General features: G+C 39.1%; 12 protein-coding genes across 12 annotated transcripts; 10 read left to right on the forward strand and 2 right to left on the reverse strand.

Annotated features, from left to right (window-relative positions):
• Nucleotides 1-25: 25 nt before the first annotated feature.
• Nucleotides 26-406, reverse strand: LSM04_003500 (uncharacterized protein; the record flags this gene model as incomplete). Its single annotated transcript, XM_067335380.1, has 1 exon — nucleotides 26-406. One exon carries the CDS (start codon nucleotides 404-406, stop codon nucleotides 26-28), a length of 381 nt encoding a protein of 126 aa, XP_067186587.1.
• Nucleotides 407-662: 256 nt separating this feature from the next.
• Nucleotides 663-1976, reverse strand: LSM04_006307 (uncharacterized protein; the record flags this gene model as incomplete). Its single annotated transcript, XM_067335391.1, has 1 exon — nucleotides 663-1976. The coding sequence occupies one exon, from the start codon at nucleotides 1974-1976 to the stop codon at nucleotides 663-665; it is 1314 nt and encodes a 437-aa protein (XP_067186635.1).
• Nucleotides 1977-2717: 741 nt separating this feature from the next.
• LSM04_007111 (RNA recognition motif domain) lies at nucleotides 2718-3449 on the forward strand (the record flags this gene model as incomplete). Its single annotated transcript, XM_067335402.1, has 1 exon — nucleotides 2718-3449. One exon carries the CDS (start codon nucleotides 2718-2720, stop codon nucleotides 3447-3449), a length of 732 nt encoding a protein of 243 aa, XP_067186654.1.
• A 308-nt stretch (nucleotides 3450-3757) lies between these two features.
• LSM04_004827 (IGR protein motif) lies at nucleotides 3758-4315 on the forward strand (the record flags this gene model as incomplete). The annotated part of the gene is made up of 1 exon (XM_067335415.1): nucleotides 3758-4315. The coding sequence occupies one exon, from the start codon at nucleotides 3758-3760 to the stop codon at nucleotides 4313-4315; it is 558 nt and encodes a 185-aa protein (XP_067186606.1).
• A 253-nt stretch (nucleotides 4316-4568) lies between these two features.
• Nucleotides 4569-7184, forward strand: LSM04_000339 (uncharacterized protein; the record flags this gene model as incomplete). Its single annotated transcript, XM_067335426.1, has 1 exon — nucleotides 4569-7184. The coding sequence occupies one exon, from the start codon at nucleotides 4569-4571 to the stop codon at nucleotides 7182-7184; it is 2616 nt and encodes an 871-aa protein (XP_067186528.1).
• Nucleotides 7185-7498: 314 nt separating this feature from the next.
• Nucleotides 7499-8857, forward strand: LSM04_009414 (uncharacterized protein; the record flags this gene model as incomplete). Its single annotated transcript, XM_067335437.1, has 1 exon — nucleotides 7499-8857. The coding sequence occupies one exon, from the start codon at nucleotides 7499-7501 to the stop codon at nucleotides 8855-8857; it is 1359 nt and encodes a 452-aa protein (XP_067186699.1).
• Nucleotides 8858-9083: 226 nt separating this feature from the next.
• LSM04_006340 (NF-kappa-B-activating protein) lies at nucleotides 9084-10073 on the forward strand (the record flags this gene model as incomplete). Its single annotated transcript, XM_067335448.1, has 1 exon — nucleotides 9084-10073. The coding sequence occupies one exon, from the start codon at nucleotides 9084-9086 to the stop codon at nucleotides 10071-10073; it is 990 nt and encodes a 329-aa protein (XP_067186637.1).
• Nucleotides 10074-10451: 378 nt separating this feature from the next.
• LSM04_002635 (uncharacterized protein) lies at nucleotides 10452-11654 on the forward strand (the record flags this gene model as incomplete). Its single annotated transcript, XM_067335460.1, has 2 exons — nucleotides 10452-11443; nucleotides 11519-11654. The coding sequence occupies 2 exons, from the start codon at nucleotides 10452-10454 to the stop codon at nucleotides 11652-11654; spliced, it is 1128 nt and encodes a 375-aa protein (XP_067186569.1).
• Nucleotides 11655-12012: 358 nt separating this feature from the next.
• LSM04_001699 (uncharacterized protein) lies at nucleotides 12013-13275 on the forward strand (the record flags this gene model as incomplete). The annotated part of the gene is made up of 1 exon (XM_067335471.1): nucleotides 12013-13275. The coding sequence occupies one exon, from the start codon at nucleotides 12013-12015 to the stop codon at nucleotides 13273-13275; it is 1263 nt and encodes a 420-aa protein (XP_067186551.1).
• A 331-nt stretch (nucleotides 13276-13606) lies between these two features.
• On the forward strand, nucleotides 13607-14808 carry LSM04_006185 (uncharacterized protein; the record flags this gene model as incomplete). The annotated part of the gene is made up of 2 exons (XM_067335482.1): nucleotides 13607-14175; nucleotides 14235-14808. 2 exons carry the CDS (start codon nucleotides 13607-13609, stop codon nucleotides 14806-14808), a joined length of 1143 nt encoding a protein of 380 aa, XP_067186630.1.
• A 613-nt stretch (nucleotides 14809-15421) lies between these two features.
• Nucleotides 15422-16990, forward strand: LSM04_008696 (uncharacterized protein; the record flags this gene model as incomplete). Its single annotated transcript, XM_067335493.1, has 1 exon — nucleotides 15422-16990. One exon carries the CDS (start codon nucleotides 15422-15424, stop codon nucleotides 16988-16990), a length of 1569 nt encoding a protein of 522 aa, XP_067186679.1.
• Nucleotides 16991-18308: 1318 nt separating this feature from the next.
• Nucleotides 18309-18665, forward strand: LSM04_002407 (uncharacterized protein; the record flags this gene model as incomplete). The annotated part of the gene is made up of 1 exon (XM_067335504.1): nucleotides 18309-18665. One exon carries the CDS (start codon nucleotides 18309-18311, stop codon nucleotides 18663-18665), a length of 357 nt encoding a protein of 118 aa, XP_067186565.1.
• Between the last annotated feature and the right edge of the window lie 787 nt (nucleotides 18666-19452).

A 19452-nucleotide genomic window follows, 5' to 3' on the forward strand; every position in this document is an offset into this window, starting at 1 on the left:
AAATAAAATAAAAAAAGAAGAGGCCCTAAATGTCATCTCCGACAAGCTTGTTCAGAAACAAAACATGCGATTCATTATAATCTTTCGCTCCAGTTCCAATGGGTTGCCGCAAAGAAGTAGCTGAAACCAATTTCCAAACGCCCTCCTCTTCAAGGGCGTCCAGCAAAAGTACCATCAGGTAAGATATCCCCTCATCATCACAAAATTGACGATCAAGCTTGATATACCAGTGATTTGGGTTGGAGAGATACTGAAACTTTGGAGGTGCGAACCTTGTACTGCGGGATGACGTCGTTGCATTTGGAAGTACCTCATTCAGTTTATCGATTGTTTGCTCCTTAATAGGACCAAGAATCCGAATTTCCGGACTGTTAAATGTAATATTAACAATAAGATGATGGACCATTTTTTTATACTTTGCTTCTTGTTTTTTTTTCTTTTAACCTTGGTTTTCTTGTTCTCAAATATTAAAAAAACTCAACTAGAATCGACAAAATGAAATGAGAAAAAAAAAACAAAAACAAAGAAAAGGGACTCAATTGAAATCGCCATTAAATATGATTATTGAACTTTTATTTAATATTATTGTTATTAGTTTCATTCTTCGTTTTTTTTTTTTTTTTGAACCTCCCTCTTACCAAGAAAAAATTTCACAGTATATGTTACGCAAAAAACAGAATAGCAGTTTTCCAATTTCCAAATGAGGCCTGAGCAGCCTTAAGGATAACCTTCTCCTTTTCATTTACTGCTTCTGTCTCAAGAATTTTCTCCAGCAAACACAATGAACCCCTCCAATCACCTTTACTCAGCAATAAACTTGCAGCACGATCCATGTTGGTAATACTTCCCATATCATCTTTGGGTACAGCTTCATTACCCCGAAAAATAGATGAACCTTTTGTTTGCTCTAAAAGGTTTATAACATCTAATGCAGTTGTATCCATTCCATTTTGTAAAAAGAATTGCCTTAACTCAACTCTTATTTTCTCAGAGGAAATATGAGATGAGCATTTTGAAACTATATCAGAAAATCTATCCAAAAATTCAAGGTATTTCCCCTCATTTATTCCTTTAATAAAACCTCTACAAAAATCATGTAATGTAAGAATAGGAATTTCTTTTATATTTTCTCTGTATAGATATTCTAACACAGTAATGGCAATATCAAAACGTTTTAGATAAATAGCACAACGCAAATAGGTACGTTTTAAAGAATTAGAGTATAGTTCAAACTCGTTTTTTTTAATCCAATTAAACGCATCTTGATATTGTTTACCATCATAACACAATTTTGCAGCAGTAAAATTTAAGATTTCTTTTCGTGCTTGAGAAGATATATTTCTCTCACTAAGTGCTACTAACAGAGAAATAGCTTCTTTCCATTGAGATTTCCTAGAAAACATCTTACTCGCCAGACGGACCATACCACTTTGAGCCTTACATTCCTCCATTGGAACAAATGTTGGATCACTTATAAGACGAAGAGTATCATTCAAAGCTAAAGCGACATCATCTTTAAAATGTTCTAGTTTTTTTATATCAGCCAAAGCCTTTATATTAAAATTATCTGATACAATGGTATCATTACTTAACATATGATCAACTACATCTAGTGATTGTTTCCAATGATTTCGGGACATTAATTCATCCACTAAAGCTTCCCCAAGTGCATCATTAGGGCTCCACTTCCATAAAGTAACTGCAGTTTGCCATATATCGTGTCTAACAAGAGCCTTCAACATAAGAGAACAAGTAGGAACTCCCTCTGAGGTAAAAAGACTCGCCCAAGAGCTCAGTTGTTGTGATTCACCATTCTCTTTAAGAAATAAGAGAGCTATTCTCTGTGCATGTTCTAGTTCAAGTGAAGAACCACACTCCAGAAGAGACCGCTGATAGTAGGAAAGTGCATTCTTCCACGAAAATACTGTTTTGGTAACAGAAGAAACTAGTGGATTAAAAGTCCCTAAATTATGCATCTTTTTTTAAGTCGCCCAGCGCAGAAAAGCACAGGCACCGCAAGAAAACAAAAAAAAATTTGCCAACGAAAAAAAAAAAAAAGAAACAAGAAATTAAAATAGTCGCCCAAGAAGAAAACAACCAAAAAAAAAAGCAAACGTGCCGCCCCAAGGGCCCCGCGGGTTCCCCTTCCCCGATCCCCCGCGGCGCCGGCGGCGGCGGGAGAAAAAGCGCCGGAAGAACAGCGAATTTTTTTCGGGGCGGACGGCGCGCAGCAGGCCCCAGGACGAGAGCCAGCAGAGGACACTCGCCCCTCGCCGCCGTTCCTTTCTTTTCTGCCGTGGGCCGGTGGTTTTTTCTTTTTTTTTTTGGCTGGGGGCTTGGTGCCTTTGGGTGGGGTGGCCGCGTGTGTTCTTTCGGTGTTTTTCTCTTGTTTTTTTTTTTCTTCCCTCCTTCCCCCCATCCTTGTGGTTGGGGCGGTGTTTTCTTTTATATTTGTTCTTCTCCTTGTTTTTGTAATCTCTGAATGCAAAATATCCAGAAAAAGTGATATGCGACATAATTCTGACTTTTTTATTTGCTTACCATTGTTTTTCCCAGCTCCTATTTCTATTTCTTCTTTCATGTCTGTCTGTGTCTGTGTGCGCTTTTTGGTTGGTTAATTGGTTATTCTTATTGTTTTTCCTTTTTCTTTCTTTCTTTCTTTCTTGGATTCTTCTCTTCTAGATTATCAAGGCCTGAAGGAGATATTATCTCTTATAATGATGAATCCGTCTACAATGGTGGCGTTTTGTCCTTCAGGTGAATTCACCCGAATAGAGTCAGTAATTAGGGAATGGCCAGGTGTAGAGGCAGTTGGATCACTAAGAACCAAGGAAAAGAAGAAGAATACTACAACTGTGTTTGTTAAGCTTGATTCTGAAGAATCATCCAGGAAGGCTCGTTCTCTTGTTGACACCGTTCCTGGACTTTCCTTGAGTGATGACGAGTCTTCTGCTAAGGAGAAAAATATGAAGAAGATATCCACCAAAGGAAAATATAAAAATCTTGCTATGGAATTGTTGAATTTTGGTACCTATGATAAATCTAAGGGATCATATGAACAACCGAGAAGAAGAGGGAATGATAACTACCAGAGGAACCGTGGAACTAGAGGTGGAAAAGGCCAGGAAAACATGAGGCAAAATACTGGTTCTAGGGGAGGTAGAAGACAACCTTTGTTTATTCCTCCTGCTCGAGTAAGTGTTGTACTTGCTGACAATATTCCGTTTAATATGACTAATGTGCAGTTAATTGAATTATTTTCTCCCTTTGGACACGTGATTGATATTAGCCGATACGAATTAATTGCTATGATTTTCTTTGATTCCCCGGAATCCGTCTCACAGTGCATCCAAGAGCTCAATGGTAAAACAGTTAAGGGGAATGTTATTTCAGTCAGTAGCGGAACTGTAAAGATTCCTGGTCCTGCAGCACTTCAAATGGGGATATAACTCGCCAAAAATAATAAGGTAAACGAAACATGAGGGAATGGAAAGGGAATGAAAGAGGGACCACAAAAAGAAAAAAAACCATGAAGATTTACCAGTCACCGAATAAGAGTAAGTAATGGAAGAAAAGATCTAATATAGTGGTTCTCCTGTTAGTTAAGCAAAAAAAAAGCAGAAAAAGCAATTCCTCTACCAAACAACTGAAGCAGTGCACATAACTTTTTTTTGATTTTTTCTTCTTTATGTATCCTCTTACTTTTCATTTTTTTTGAGTTTATTTTCTCCTTGATTAGCCGCAAAATCTTGAAGAGATGAAAGGCACCCTCAGATTCCTTGATCAAACGCATGGGCCACATAAGTCATACAAGTATACCTATATGCCTGATCCTCGTAAATTGGCACCTATTGAAACTACACAACGTTCAGAAATTCTTCCTCTTGCCATACGTCCTCCAACATCTTATGTTCCTAATCATGAAGTTTTCTTAGAAAAAGCTGATATTCATCGCTTGAAGCCGACGAGCGATTTCAAGGCCACATTTAAGGATTGGAATGATTTAATGACATGTGATAAAAGGCAAATGCGAGTCAGAGGGATACCACGTATGACTAGGAGTGCCATTAGAAATGCGGTTCACGCTTTTCAGAATGGCAATCCACCAGAGCATTTTGATACGAAAGAAGAGTGGTTGTACTACAAGCAGTTCAAGACCGTTGATTATAGCTATCGAGTTATACCTGAACTTCCAGAGAAGTATAGACCCCATCAAAACGGAATTGATCAGCCACCTTTTCCAGATTATCGTGAAATCAATAGGATGCCTGAATGGGCAAAAAAAGAAGAGGAAAGGTTGGCTAAGAAGGTATAAGAAAGAAAGGGTGTTTTTGTTGTTGTTCTTGTTATTCGCATTGGTGTTTTTTTTTTTTTTGTTCTCGACGATGCGTTTTTTTTTTTTTGCTGGTTTTATTGAAATATAATACTCAAATTATCTCCTTATGTATGTATATATGTGTTAATTAGAGAACGGTTATACTTTTCTTTGTTTTCTTTTCCGTTTTTGTTTTTCGCTTTAAAGTATATTTTTATTTTTATTTTTTCGGCTTTCTATTATTAGAGGAATCATGTCTGAAACAGCTTATGATATCACAAGTGATATGTCTGAACTGGACCCTGAATCGTCTGTTCTGGCACCAGTTCAGCAGCGTATCGAGGCCCAACTGCGAAAACACCTTCAGGAAGTTACACAACAGCTTTACGAAGTAAAAAATGAACTGAATATGGTTCAAAAGGAAAGGGAGCAATGTGGTGTTGAACTATACAACTCACAACAACATCTTGCTAAATTGCAAGAGACTCTTGAGAAATATCAAGAAAAGTATGCTTCAACGCAACAACAACATGAAGAAAAATTGCAAGAACGAGAAGATCTTGCAGCACAGGCAGAAAGTCTTCGAAAGAGTATTGAAGATCAACAACGACAATATGAACATCAACGGGCTGATCTTGTTAAACTAACTGAAACACTTGTTAAAGTACAGCAGTTTAATGAACAACTTAAGAATGAAGTTCAGGTTGAAAGACGGGCAGCGTACAAAACCGAAGAAGATATTACTAATTTGGAAAAGGAAAAATTGAAGCAAGATAATCTTATTGATGCTCTTGAAAAGAGAGTTGTTTTACTTGAAGAAGAAGTATCTACAGTTGATTCACAAATTGAAAATCAACGAAAAGAAACTCAACGAGCGAGGGAGATATTATCAGAAGCGTTGGCAGAAATGGAGGCAATAAACTTTGATAAAAAACAACTAGTCCAACAATGGAAAAGTACTCTTATTGGGATGCAACGTCGTCATGAAGCCATGAAGAAAACTGAAGAAGCGTTACAACAACAGAAAGATGATATACAGACATTGGAAAATGAGATTACTGGCTGTCGAAAAGAAATTGAAGAAGTTCAAACTGAAACTTCAAAGTTGATGGAATTTATGTCACGGGTAGATAATGAGGTTGCTGTCCTTGAAAAACAAATTGATGCATTGGTAGAAAGGAAAGATAAGAGTGCACAGTCATATGAAATGTTAAAAAAAGACTTGGAGCAAACAGATATAGAAACTAAAAAACTAGAGTATGAAACACGAACCTATGCATCGGAAGCTGCAGAAATTGTTAGAAAAATACAAAAATGTGAGAAAGAAGTCATCCTAATGGAAAATGATATAATTGAATCATTTGGTAAACAGTCAACGCTTAAGCAAGAAAGTGAAGGTACATTACATGAAATTGAAAAAATTAAAGAATCAATTAGAGCTAAAGAACTTCAAGTAACACAAATGGAAAATGAATTAGCTCGTGTTCGAGTGGATACGTTACAAGCTCAATCACATAATGAAACTTTAAAAACTACTTTGAGTGAATTGGAAAAAGAACTACAATCTCGTGGTACACTAATCGAACGTATGCAAATGGATATACGCCGTAGACATGATGAAATTGATAGAAAACAAAAACAGCTTGATCAGCTTAATCACCAATTTGAACAATTGGTAGGCCTTCATGGAGTTGAAAAAGGTGAACATGTGGGTCCTTTGGAAGCCACTATAAACAGTTTATCAAAAGCTATTGCAGAAAAGGTTAGTGAAAATGAGGCTCTTCAGCAGGAATGGATGAAGCTTCAAACAGAATTAGTAAATTGTAAAAACAACGCAAATGAGGTTAATGAAGCTATTCTTGAATTACAAGCAGAAGGTACAGTTTTAACTCAAAAAAGAGATCGTCTATTGATTAATATTGCGAATGAAAAGAAGGAAATTGCAAACTTGGAAAATAAAGCAAATGCTATGCATCTTGAAATGAAAAGAGTAAATATACAGCTTAGTAAAAACTCAGAAGATCAGAAAAATATTGCTAATGAGGCCTTTCTTCTTGAGAATGATCTTATTCGTCGACTCCAAGAAAAAAAACGTGAAGCTATTGATCTTGAAAATAAAATTGGAGAAATTCGTCAAAATAAAGCTGATTTAATTGAACAAATCATGAGTTGTGAGCGGGATATTCTGATTTGGGAGAGAAAAATGCAAGTTGCAAAAGAAACAGAGATGGCGCTAGATCCTACAGTTGGTAGAGCTGAAGTTGAGAAGATGAAAAAGGAAATTGGAATTATGGAGAAACGTATGAATGAGTTACAGCGAGAACAACGTTTTCTTATTGAGGAGATGCAGAAGTCTATTGACCACCGCGAAATAATTCGTACCAAAGGTCAGGCAATTCAAACTGCTACAAAAAAGAACAAACGAGGTGCTACAAGAATGGATGTAGATAAAGAAAGTGCAAGGATGTTTAAAGAACTTAATGAAAAAAGACAAGAAGCTCAACAGAAGGAAAAAGTTATTAAAGAATGTATTGCTTCTATTGAGAAAGCCACAAGTGAAGCTGAAACTGTTCGGCGTGAAGTTGAGATGCTTGATGAACAAATTGCAGACCTTCAAGCACAGTTAATGACAGCAAAAAAGGAATGTGATAGACTCGAAGATGAAAAGAAAGTGAAAAGTACAAGTTTACAACGTCTTCGTGATGCTGAGAAAGGTAATTATAAGTTATCTCTTAATCCAGAAAGGGTTAGTGAGGAAGTTGCTAAACTTGAAGAAAAGAAAAAAACAATGATGGAAATTTTAGAAGACTTAAAAAATAGGTTTCCTGATTTGGCAGAAGATTTGTCTAATATTGCCTCAGTTCTTTAATAATAAGTTACTATAGATTCTCGATGCATGTATTGTACTGAAAATGTTAAACAAAAGGTTCATGGCTGATGTAAAGGTTAGAGATCTACATGAAACAACAGTCAAGTATTTTTCCTTGATTTTTTTATTTTCTCTTTTCTAAATACTGGATCTCAGGAGCAAAAGGATTTGGATTGTGTTCGTTTTCTTTTTGTTTTTTTTTTCTCTGTTTCTTTGTTTTTTTATTGCTTTGACCCTTTCTTTTCCAAATGTGTTTTTCTTTTTTTTTTTTTAGAGACATCATAAGTTTTGTTTTTCTTTTTTCATTCTCCAAGATGATTGCTGAAGATGCGGTACTGCCATGGTCTTCTTCTCGTATCCTTCGTTCATTTGAGTCTAGTCCAGAACTTCGTGCAGGTCTGCTATCGCTTGCAAACTGTTATTCTAATGTCGCTTCACGTACTATTCTGTGTCCTCTTTTTTCTCATCGTTCGCTTCAACAGCTTTCATTTTCCCCTGCTTTGGGTACGTTTTCATCGATGTGCAACCATGCTCTAGCTCAACAACAACGATATGAAACAGAAGTGGGTAGTGAGGTTTCTGCAGCTGATGTATCAAAGAATCGTGGTGTAGCAGATGAAGTGACTTTTGCTGCCGTCGTAACAGGTAGTTACTTGGAGGAATCAACAGTGAATCTGGGGGCTGCGTTGCTTCCTCTCATTGGATCCTCACATGGGCATCTACTTTCAACCTTGAAAAAGCGATTACAATTGGTAGCACAATGTTCTTTAGGTATTGGAAAAAATGAAGAAGAAATGACAGCTTCTAGTGTTAGAAAAACTATTACACTTTTACCCCATAAAAAAACCGAAGAAAAAAATACAAGAGGAACGTTTTTTTGCCGAAATAGTGTCTTTCCGGAAACTATGACATGTACAACGAATGTAGCCTCCGTATTAAGTACTAGCGAGCGACGTGAACTTTTGAAACGATTGGGTGATGTCCCTTTACCTTTCCAAGTACGTTCACGTGAAGAACTAAAGCAAGAACAGATGAATCAAAAAGCTTTTGAAGCGAGTTTGACCGTGGTGCTAACAGAACCTGTGGGATTGCTTCCTCCTTGGAAACGACGAAAGACAGACGTGGAAGAGAAGATAGTGACCGAAAGTATTCCTGATTCAGAAACTGTAGTTCGACCTATATCTCTTCCCAACCTACCTAAACCCCCGAGTAATGCTACATGGGTAAAAGATGGTGAGCTTGTTTTAGTAAATGGCCGCCTTGTTCACCGTGAGACTAAGCGACCTGCCGAGGGCACCATCAAAAAAGAAAAGGAAGCAGTCTCAAAATCTGAAAAAGAGAAAGAAAATTCTACGACTATTTTTGAATCCAATGGATGTTCAAAGCAGAAAAGAATAACTGCCGACTCTGCACGGAAGAAAAAGACGACCAAAGAGGACCGTGAAACATCTAGTAGTACAACGAAAATCACTGCTGTTAGCACACAAAATGTTCCACTAAAAACCAGAAATGAAATTGTGGCTCTTGTAAATGAACTTAATATATCTGATACTCTGCGCGAAGCCTTATTGATTGGTTTAAATGTTGATGAAATGTTCCTCAAGGGCAAGAAGGAGGAGGAGGAAGAAGAGAAAAAGAAGGATAAAGATGAAACCGGCGTGATAACTGCTTGATTTTGCGGTGTTTTTTTTTTCTTTTTTTTTTCTTCCGACACTGAGTTTCACGCAACGAGTAGTAGTGCTATTCTTTTTTTTTTTCATCCGTAAGTTCTCTGATCCTGTATTTTCCCAATGTTATCTTTACTTCCCTTTTTTTTTGTTGTTGTTGCTATGATAATTTTTTCTATTTTCATTCATTTCTTATATATACTAAAGCAATTAATTGAAAGGGTGGGCCATTATGACTGATACCTTCTGGTGTTCTGCTAGTGAACCGACAGGGAAAGAACTGGAAAGAACTCTCTTCTTGACATTTCTTTGTAATCCATTTTGCACACAATACGCTGCTGCAAATCAGGAGGCGGCACATCTACAACGAAAACGACAACGTCAAGGCCAAAAAATGCGTTCACTAGAGCTTAGTCAAAGTGCAGACGAAAACTGGGAAAATGAAGTAGATGATAGTGGTCCTCTCTTTCATATCATCGCATCTCTTGTGCGTACATCGGGTGTGTCTTACCAAGTCTCTAAAAGCGAACTTCCCTCAGCTGTTTTTTCTCCTGCTTCTTCAACACTGACATATGAAGGCAGTAAGATGCCACAGAAATCAATTAACTCAGGACTAAATTCAACCGCTGCTGAAACAAAGAATTCAATTAGACCTCGAAGTATTCTTGGAACTCTTATAGAAAAAGCTCGAGTAAAGGACCAAGAAAAGAAAACAATACCCCCTGAGAATATTAACTGTACGGCGGTTCATTCACTTCATTCTCAAAATCTCAAGGCAGATAGTGGGTCTACTGAGAATATGTATCTTGCACCTCCTCTATCTGACGAGAATGAAGAGGATTTTGACGTTTCTATCCAAAATACCTCATGTGTGAATAGTGGATGGAACGGTACTTCGCAATTGTCAGACGAAAACCATATGAAGCATCCTTCTCAGATGTCAAGAGAAGAATTTCTTCGGCAGTTCAAACGAGCTCCGCGTCGAGGAGAAATTGGATACGATGCAGAGAGTGTTGCTGCAGCAGAAGCTGTCGGATATGTCATGAGTGGATCTCGTAATAAAGAAAAAGAGCACTATGTGGATCATATTCAGCGAAAATTACATGAAAAGGAAGCCCGAAAGCTGCGACTACAGTTTAGACAGGTTGAAGATGAAAGAAGTGATGAGGCAACAGTCGCGTCACTACTCACGCTAGTAAGGCAAAAAAAAAAAGAGTTGTAACAACAGCAAAATACGATAGACAATTGATTACTACCAGTGGACTATATCATTAACAGTATACCACAATGAATTAGAAAAAAAAAGCCTTCATCTCTTTCAACAACAAAAAAAAGATATACAAAATCTCAATTGGGGCACTCAAATTGTACAACTACAGGAAAGAGTTTTGCGAAAAAAAAAACATTGAGCTGTTTTATTTTCGTTTCTTCTGACTTCTTCTTAAAAAAAAAAACTCTTCAAAGTGCAACAAACAGGTTCACACTAAATAAATGTGTATATGTATATATTGTATCAAATTTTTATTATTCTTGTCTGATTGCATTTTTAAATTTCCATTCCTTTCTTTGCATTAGAATAATTACAAGGAAGACTTCTACAATGTGTTTCTTTAATATCATTGATGCAGTTGGAAACTTCTTAAAGACCGCCGTTGCTTGTGTTTGCTTTCTCCTAATCGGTGGACCCGTCCTTATCATTTTTGGGAGTTTGTTTCTCAAACAAGGGGATGGTCTTGAGGAATTTAAAGCGGCTGTGAATGGCTTTGATGCCACACCTATACAAGCGTGGACTGGCACCATCAACGGGAGACCTGCTAACGTTACGCGTATATCACTTAATGTGGAAGGTGTGAGTGGTGCCACTTCTGTCTTTACTGAAGCCAACGTCCCTCTGGCAGGCGGGTCTCTCTCAGCCCTCTCTTTTACCATGAACATCAACACTGTCCAGGAATTCACACGAACGGTTTCTCGAAGAGTAAAACAGTTCAGGACAGTTGAGTGTTCGTTGAGCTCCTGTTCCTCATCCAGCCGACCTTGCAACTGTGTCACCATCGTGAGTAATTTTCAAAGTAATTGTATTTCTTCCGGCGGAACTTTTACTCCGACAACTGACACGTGTGGTATAAACAGTCGGTGCGGTACCTGCACGCAGCACAAGTATCTGTCGGGATTGTATCTTGTTGCCAGAGAGGTCCGTCCAGGGGAGTACCAGGAGGACTCAACGCTGCGCAGTGCCATCTACGATTTCGGTGAGCTAGCCAATGTTTACCAGACAGTGGAGCCATCCAGCGTTGTGGTGCGGCTGTACAGCGCCAAGGATCCTTTCATAGCGCTGCAGCGCCTGACGAGAGGTACAGGAGACTTTGGTGTGAATCGTCGTACTGTTGGAATTGTGATGATCGTCCTTGGAGTCCTTCTTCTGTTGCTGGAAGTGGGTGCCTGTGTGGCTTTAATCTGCTACTGTGTGCGACGAAAAAGTAAACCCACACCCAGCAGTTACGGCCAACCAACAACATCAAATCAAGCAGCTACTGACTCACCGGGATACGTGGCACCCAATGAGTATGGACAGCCACCACCACCTCCCCAAGGGTATGTCTATGGACAACCACAGCAACCGCAGAGCTTTGGATATGGTCAACCACCACCACCAGTTGCACCACAGAGTTATGGTTATGGACAACCACCAGTTGCACCACAAGGGTATGGTTATGGACAACCACCAGTTGCACCACAAGGGTATGGGTATGGACAGCCACTATTTCAAGGATATGCTCGTGAGAGTAAAGAGACTCCTGAGTAACCAGTTGATATTTCTTGCAAGAAGTAGCATTATGAATTAGTATATTACTTTTTTTCGTAGGTATAACAGATTATTTTCTTGTATCGTAGGGCAAATTTTTTCTTTTTTTTTTGTGCTTATAGCAGTATTAGCGTGGTGAGCACCTTTTCTCCTATGCCTGAAGCTGTTCCATTGTATGGCATTAAGGATCTTTGAGAGGCAACAATCCGAAGCATAGAGGGCTGGTAAGGTGACTCTGTGTGGTGTCCCTCAGGGTTGCTCTCACCTTTGTGGTAGGTTGACAGTTTTTTTGTGTTTTTGCTGTACTTTTCACTTTACCCTGTTTTGTATTAGAATAATTACAAGGAAGACTTCTACAATGTGCTCGAATATCATTGATGCAGTTGGAAACTTCTTAAAGACCGCCGTTGCTTGTGTTTGCTTTCTCCTAATCGGTGGACCCGTCCTTATCATTTTTGGGAGTTTGTTTCTCAAACAAGGGGATGGTCTTGAGGAATTTAAAGCGGCTGTGAATGGCTTTGATGCCACACCTATACAAGCGTGGACTGGCACCATCAACGGGAGACCTGCTAACGTTACGCGTATATCACTTAATGTGGAAGGTGTGAGTGGTGCCACTTCTGTCTTTACTGAAGCCAACGTCCCTCTGGCAGGCGGGTCTCTCTCAGCCCTCTCTTTTACCATGAACATCAACACTGTCCAGGAATTCACACGAACGGTTTCTCGAAGAGTAAAACAGTTCAGGACAGTTAAGTGTTCGTTGAGCTCCTGTTCCTCATCCAGCCGACCTTGCAACTGTGTCACCATCGTGAGTAATTTTCAAAGTAATTGTATTTCTTCCGGCGGAACTTTTACTCCGACAACTGACACGTGTGGTATAAACAATCGGTGCGGTACCTGCACGCAGCACAAGTATCTGTCGGGATTGTATCTTGTTGCCAGAGAGGTCCGTCCAGGGGAGTACCAGGAGGACTCAACGCTGCGCAGTGCCATCTACGATTTCGGTGAGCTAGCCAATGTTTACCAGACAGTGGAGCCATCCAGCGTTGTGGTGCGGCTGTACAGCGCCAAGGATCCTTTCATAGCGCTGCAGCGCCTGACGAGAGGTACAGGAGACTTTGGTGTGAATCGTCGTACTGTTGGAATTGTGATGATCGTCCTTGGAGTCCTTCTTCTGTTGCTGGAAGTGGGTGCCTGTGTGGCTTTAATCTGCTACTGTGTGCGACGAAAAAGTAAACCCACACCCAGCAGTTACGGCCAACCAACAACATCAAATCAAGCAGCTACTGACTCACCGGGATACGTGGCACCCAATGAGTATGGACAGCCACCACCACCTCCCCAAGGGTATGTCTATGGACAACCACAGCAACCGCAGAGCTTTGGATATGGTCAACCACCACCACCAGTTGCACCACAGAGTTATGGTTATGGACAACCACCAGTTGCACCACAGGGCTACGTGTACGGAAATCCCTTGACTCCACCACAGAGTAATAGCTATGGACAACCACCAGTTGCACCACAAGGGTATGGGTATGGACAGCCACTATTTCAAGGATATGCTCGTGAGAGTAAAGAGACTTCTGTGAAGTCGTTTGATATTTCTGAAAAGAAGTAGCATTATGAATTAGTATATTACTTTTTTTCGTAGGTATAACAGATTATTTTCTTGTATCGTAGGGCAAATTTTTTCTTTTTTTTTTGTGCTTATAGCAGTATTAGCGTGGTGAGCACCTTTTCTCCTATGCCTGAAGCTGTTCCATTGTATGGCATTAAGGATCTTTGAGAGGCAACAATCCGAAGCATAGAGGGCTGGTAAGGTGACTCTGTGTGGTGTCCCTCAGGGTTGCTCTCACCTTTGTGGTAGGTTGACAGTTTTTTTGTGTTTTTGCTGTACTTTTCACTTTACCCTGTTTTGTATTAGAATAATTACAAGGAAGACTTCTACAATGTGCTCGAATATCATTGATGCAGTTGGAAACTTCTTAAAGACCGCCGTTGCTTGTGTTTGCTTTCTCCTAATCGGTGGACCCGTCCTTATCATTTTTGGGAGTTTGTTTCTCAAACAAGGGGATGGTCTTGAGGAATTTAAAGCGGCTGTGAATGGCTTTGATGCCACACCTATAAAAGCGTGGACTGGCACCATCAACGGGAGACCTGCTAACGTTACGCGTATATCACTTAATGTGGAAGGTGTGAGTGGTGCCACTTCTGTCTTTACTGAAGCCAACGTCCCTCTGGCAGGCGGGTCTCTCTCAGCCCTCTCTTTTACCATGAACATCAACACTGTCCAGGAATTCACACGAACGGTTTCTCGAAGAGTAAAACAGTTCAGGGCAGTTAAGTGTTCGTTGAGCTCCTGTTCCTCATCCAGCCGACCTTGCAACTGTGTCACCATCGTGAGTAATTTTCAAAGTAATTGTATTTCTTCCGGCGGAACTTTTACTCCGACAACTGACACGTGTGGTATAAACAATCGGTGCGGTACCTGCACGCAGCACAAGTATCTGTCGGGATTGTATCTTGTTGCCAGAGAGGTCCGTCCAGGGAGTACCAGGAGGACTCAACGCTGCGCAGTGCCATCTACGATTTCGGTGAGCTAGCCAATGTTTACCAGACAGTGGAGCCATCCAGCGTTGTGGTGCGGCTGTACAGCGCCAAGGATCCTTTCATAGCGCTGCAGCGCCTGACGAGAGGTACAGGAGACTTTGGTGTGAATCGTCGTACTGTTGGAATTGTGATGATCGTCCTTGGAGTCCTTCTTCTGTTGCTGGAAGTGGGTGCCTGTGTGGCTTTAATCTGCTACTGTGTGCGACGAAAAAGTAAACCCACACCCAGCAGTTACGGCCAACCAACAACATCAAATCAAGCAGCTACTGACTCACCGGGATACGTGGCACCCAATGAGTATGGACAGCCACCACCACCTCCCCAAGGGTATGTCTATGGACAACCACAGCAACCGCAGAGCTTTGGATATGGTCAACCACCACCACCAGTTGCACCACAGAGTTATGGTTATGGACAACCACCAGTTGCACCACAAGGGTATGGTTATGGACAACCACCAGTTGCACCACAAGGGTATGGGTATGGACAACCACCAGTTGCACCACAAGGGTATGGTTATGGACAGCCACCCCCAGCGTAACTAGCAGTACAGAATTATGGTTTTGGGAGACCCTGAACATAATCTTTTTGTATATCTATAGTTGGTCAATACCGATTTTTTTTTGTATTAAGGTGTTACGTTTTTATGTGTGTGCCGTATATATATTTACAAAATTGAGGTGTGGTATATTTTTGTTTTGGTTTTAGAGCATTTTTTTTTTGTTGCGATTTGTGAAAAGAAATAAATTATCTTTGTTTTCGAATTTTTGTGCTCTTTTATGGATTATTATATTATTATTATTATTATTATTATTATTATTATTATTATTATTATTATTATTATTATTATTATTATTATTAATTTCCGATATGTAAACCTTAGTAAATATTGTACTTTGTTTCCTGTTAAAAGGTTTTTTTCCCGCAGTTTGTAGTTTTTTTTGGTAATATTCTTGGTCTTCTTGGCATGTATAGACATCCTTTGAAGAAAAGAGGAAGAAAAATATAATATCAGTTGGGAAACTTTGTAACAAGTATATCTTTTTTTATTTGGGTTTCTCTTACTCTAACTTTTTTTTTCCCCCGACTGGCTCTATCGTTTTATTTCAAGAGAAAAAGTACAAAAGAGAGGAGGTAGTGTAGGTTGACCGGATATGTCTAGAGGTGTTGAAACCCATGATCACTCTCTGTCTATAGCCTCTGTGCGTGGAGAGGGTGTTATCGCTATCGGTATTAGCACAAGGATATTTGTCGTTATCCGCGATGGTGTGGGTGAGCAAACAGGCGTTGTGGATGATGGACAGGTGGTTCGTGGTGTTGCCTTCCTACAATCTCCAACAGGGTCATGTTACATTGTGTCTGGTGGTGATGGAAAGCGTATTAACATGTACAGCATTCCATCACCAAAAGGAATGTTTGCGTCGAAAATGGAACAATCGGAGCTTTTCTCTGCTGGAATACCACTCTCATTATTTGTTGGACCTCACACCAAGCGAATTACACATGTTGCAACGTGTGGTGATTCCACCATTTTGTTTGCTGACAAATTTGGGGAGGTGTACCGTCTGAGTCTTACATGGACACCTGATCAAACTTCAAATTCGGGAGTAACAACAACAGTGGTAAAATGTAAGAGCCCACCCATATTTCTTCTTCAGCATTTTAGCGTGATCAGTACCTTTTTTCTCTCTTCTCCTATTTCTGGGAAAAAATTGATCTATCATTCTACAGAAAATGAGAATGAAAAGACAACGACAACATTGCATATTGTTGGGCGTAGATTCTTTACATGTGACAAGGATCGTCATGCGAGGGTCAGCTGTTACCCAGAGACGTTTCGTATTGAACAGTTTTTGTGGAGTGAAGCACCACAGTCGGTGGTTACATCCATCACGGAGATTCCAGATCCCACAGGACTTGGCAAAAACTCTTACTTTGTGATTGGTTGTTATAATGGTATGGTACATTTGTGGGGTGCAGATAACACATTGTTAGATGCGTCTGCAGTAGAAACTTTTACTCTTCTCGCTACTCTTTCCCCACAACAACTTGGTGTTATTCCTACTGCTGCAGGTGATGGGGCTATTAGTAGAGCTGTTGTGTCTGTGGTACATGTGGCCATGTCATCTACCGATAGTGGAATTCATGCAGATGGAGAAAGTAATACACAAGGTGTTTTTATTGCGTACGATGGTATAAGTAGTGTTATATTCGTCCCTCTCACGTACAATCCCAGTAACCAGAAACTCTCCTTTTCAGTGGAAACTACCATACAAACACCCTTTGAATCATTTCATCTTGCAATAATAGGACTAGACTCTAATTCTGCTTTTTTACTGGGACGTGATGGACGTCCACGAGTGTTGCAGCTAACACGCAGGGAGACAAAGTCCACTATTCAGCTTGTGGATAGATGTTATGAGAAACTTGAACAGGAAATATTAAATCACACACAGGATGGAGCTGCTGGTACACGGTTACGCGATATAAATCTCTTTGCACTGTGGAATTACGATACCGTCGATCCACGTAGACGCAAGAGGAATGCGAGAGATGTGTCAGATGATGAGGATGAGGATGGAAATTGTAGCATGGGTGGAGTGAATACTTCTGCTGCTAATACTGATAATGCTATTTCTGCCGTTGCTAATGGTAAAGATAATATGGTGGAAAAGAAAAAGGGGGAACAAGTGGCAGGTAGTAAGATGTCACGCTCAGAGTGATAATAAAAATAAACATAACATGAAATGAATGAAAGAAGTTAGTATGATTCTTGCTCTTTGAAATATTGCTGCATGTTGTTGGGATCTTTTCCTGTACATTACTCAGCCTTTTTTCCCTTCTTTTCTTTTTGTTGTTCTTTTTTTTTTATTTGATGGGTTTTATCATTTCAAGTAGGAATGCCCAAAGAGAAGAGGGATCGTAAGAATATAAATATAAGAAAAAAAAGATAAAGATCATATAAATAATGGGATATATAGTTTATATCCAAATAATCACGTGCAAACACGCAAAACCAAATTCTCTGTGTTTTGTTTGTTGCTCATCAGCATGTCCTGAATTTCTCTTAATACTTTCTATTGCGCAAGATACTGTGTCAGTGGTGACTGTTGTGTCTGCCTGTCAGAGATGTAGGACATTAAATAAATGCGTCATGCGTACTACTTTTAAAGGCTAAAAGGAAAGGTGAAGAATAAAAAAGAAAGAGATAGAGAACTATCATTGACAAGTCTATTGTGTTTATTATTATTATTATTATTATTATTATTATTATTATTATTATTATTATTATTATTATTATTATTATTATTATTATGGTTTTTTTTCTTGATAATAATTAAAGAATAAATACGAAAAACAAAAAAAAAAGAATTAAGGTCATAACAGTAGGAGGAGCAGGAAGAAGAGCAAAAAATAAAAAACTAAAAAAATACAACTTCTCTGGTTTTCTTTCTTTTCTTTGTGTCTGTGTGTGTGTGTGTGTCTACTGTTATGTTGTGAAGGGAGGATCTAAACTATATTTGGCCACATGCCAAGACAATATAAGGAGATGAAACGGATATGGGTAAATTGTTAAACAAACATTATAAAATAAATAAATAATGAAATAAAAATAAAGTATATTAATAAACCAGTGAATATGGACAATAAAATACAACTGTACAATCCTTCCATCCCTATTGATCATGTTAGTTGAAACATAATTACTTTGTTTTATTTTTTGCTTATTTCTTTTCTTTTTCTTCTTTCATCACTCTGGATCTTTTCATAAATCTATCTTTACGGTTACTTCTCTTGAAACTGTTTGGAACTGAAGCCACTACCTTTTTCTCTCTTTCTATTAGCATACGCGAACACACAGACATTCATACATACCAACACAACAGCAAAAAACACAAAACAAGAACAATAAACTGATAGTGATAGGTAGGTAAATAGGCTGGTGGAGAAGGTAAAAAGGAAAAAAAAATACAACTAACAAAAAAAAAAAAAAACACACACACACAAATAAAGTAAAAACAAAACAATACAAATAAGCGAATGGGTCAACTCTTCAGCGACACTGCAACCCACGAGCCGGTGCCGGCAGAAGTACAACAACGCATTGAGCCCATCACGTACACACCGGCGCCGTTGTCCGAGCGCCGGCAGGACGACCGCGTCTGTGAGGGCTGCGGGGAGCCGTACATGTGGTACTTCACACCCAGCACGAACTGCGATTGGTGTGGCCGGCAGCTGTGCAGACGTTGTTGTCCAAACCGCTATTTGCTAGGAGGAAATCCGGGATGTCCGGATTGTACACGAAAGGCATTCGTGATGAAACGAGATGCGATGCTCAAGGAACACCTCGCCTTCAAGAAGGCACATAATCAACCAGTGGAGGTTGATGTTACGTAAGAGATGGACTTTAATCGCTCTTCTTATATATACGTCTGTGTGTGTGTCTCGTGTCTCTCTCTTGATTTGCATAGTGGATAAATTTTGTGGAGTCTGAGTTAGACTCTGTGTTTTTTTTTTATTGATCGAGAAAAGACATGGGGAAAAAATGACAAATAGGAATATCTTTGGCGGACTCCTTATTCGTGAATTCTCGTCTCTGCCTTGGTGAGTGTAAGTATAATTATTTTTGGTTGCTTCCTTTTTTTGTATTTGGTTCTCATGATGGCGACGTTTGATGCCCACTCAGTGCTTATATATATATATATATATATATATATATATAGGTATGCATTGCCTCTGTGTTGTGGTTTATTGGTACATGGGGTCATGAAAAAATAAAGTAAATAATCTTTTTTTTCTTTCTTATTCTAATCATTATTACGACTGGTCATGAGACTATCTCTGGTATTCTTAGTGACACACATGCATAGATTTGTATTGACGATGTTTTAAGATTATCAGTTGTATTAATGTTGTGTGTATATATGTGGAAAGGTATCATTACTCGTTGTATTAAATTGAATGCATTTACTTTATTATTTTTTTGTCATTTTTCACCTTGTCAACTTTCTTTTGTTTATGTCTATGTGTTTATGTATTGTTTTTCCTTTTTGGTTTAATTTAATTTTTTTGATTTTCTTCTCTTTCTTGTATTTTTTTATTTTTTTTATTTATATGTATATCTGTAACTGCACTTATTCCAAGTACAGGGAGGGTATACAGTAAGTTTATCGGGTATTTTTAG

Source organism: Trypanosoma melophagium, assembly GCF_022059095.1.
Source record: "Trypanosoma melophagium isolate St. Kilda chromosome Unknown ctg7segment0, whole genome shotgun sequence".
Classification (NCBI taxonomy): domain Eukaryota; phylum Euglenozoa; class Kinetoplastea; order Trypanosomatida; family Trypanosomatidae; genus Trypanosoma; species Trypanosoma melophagium.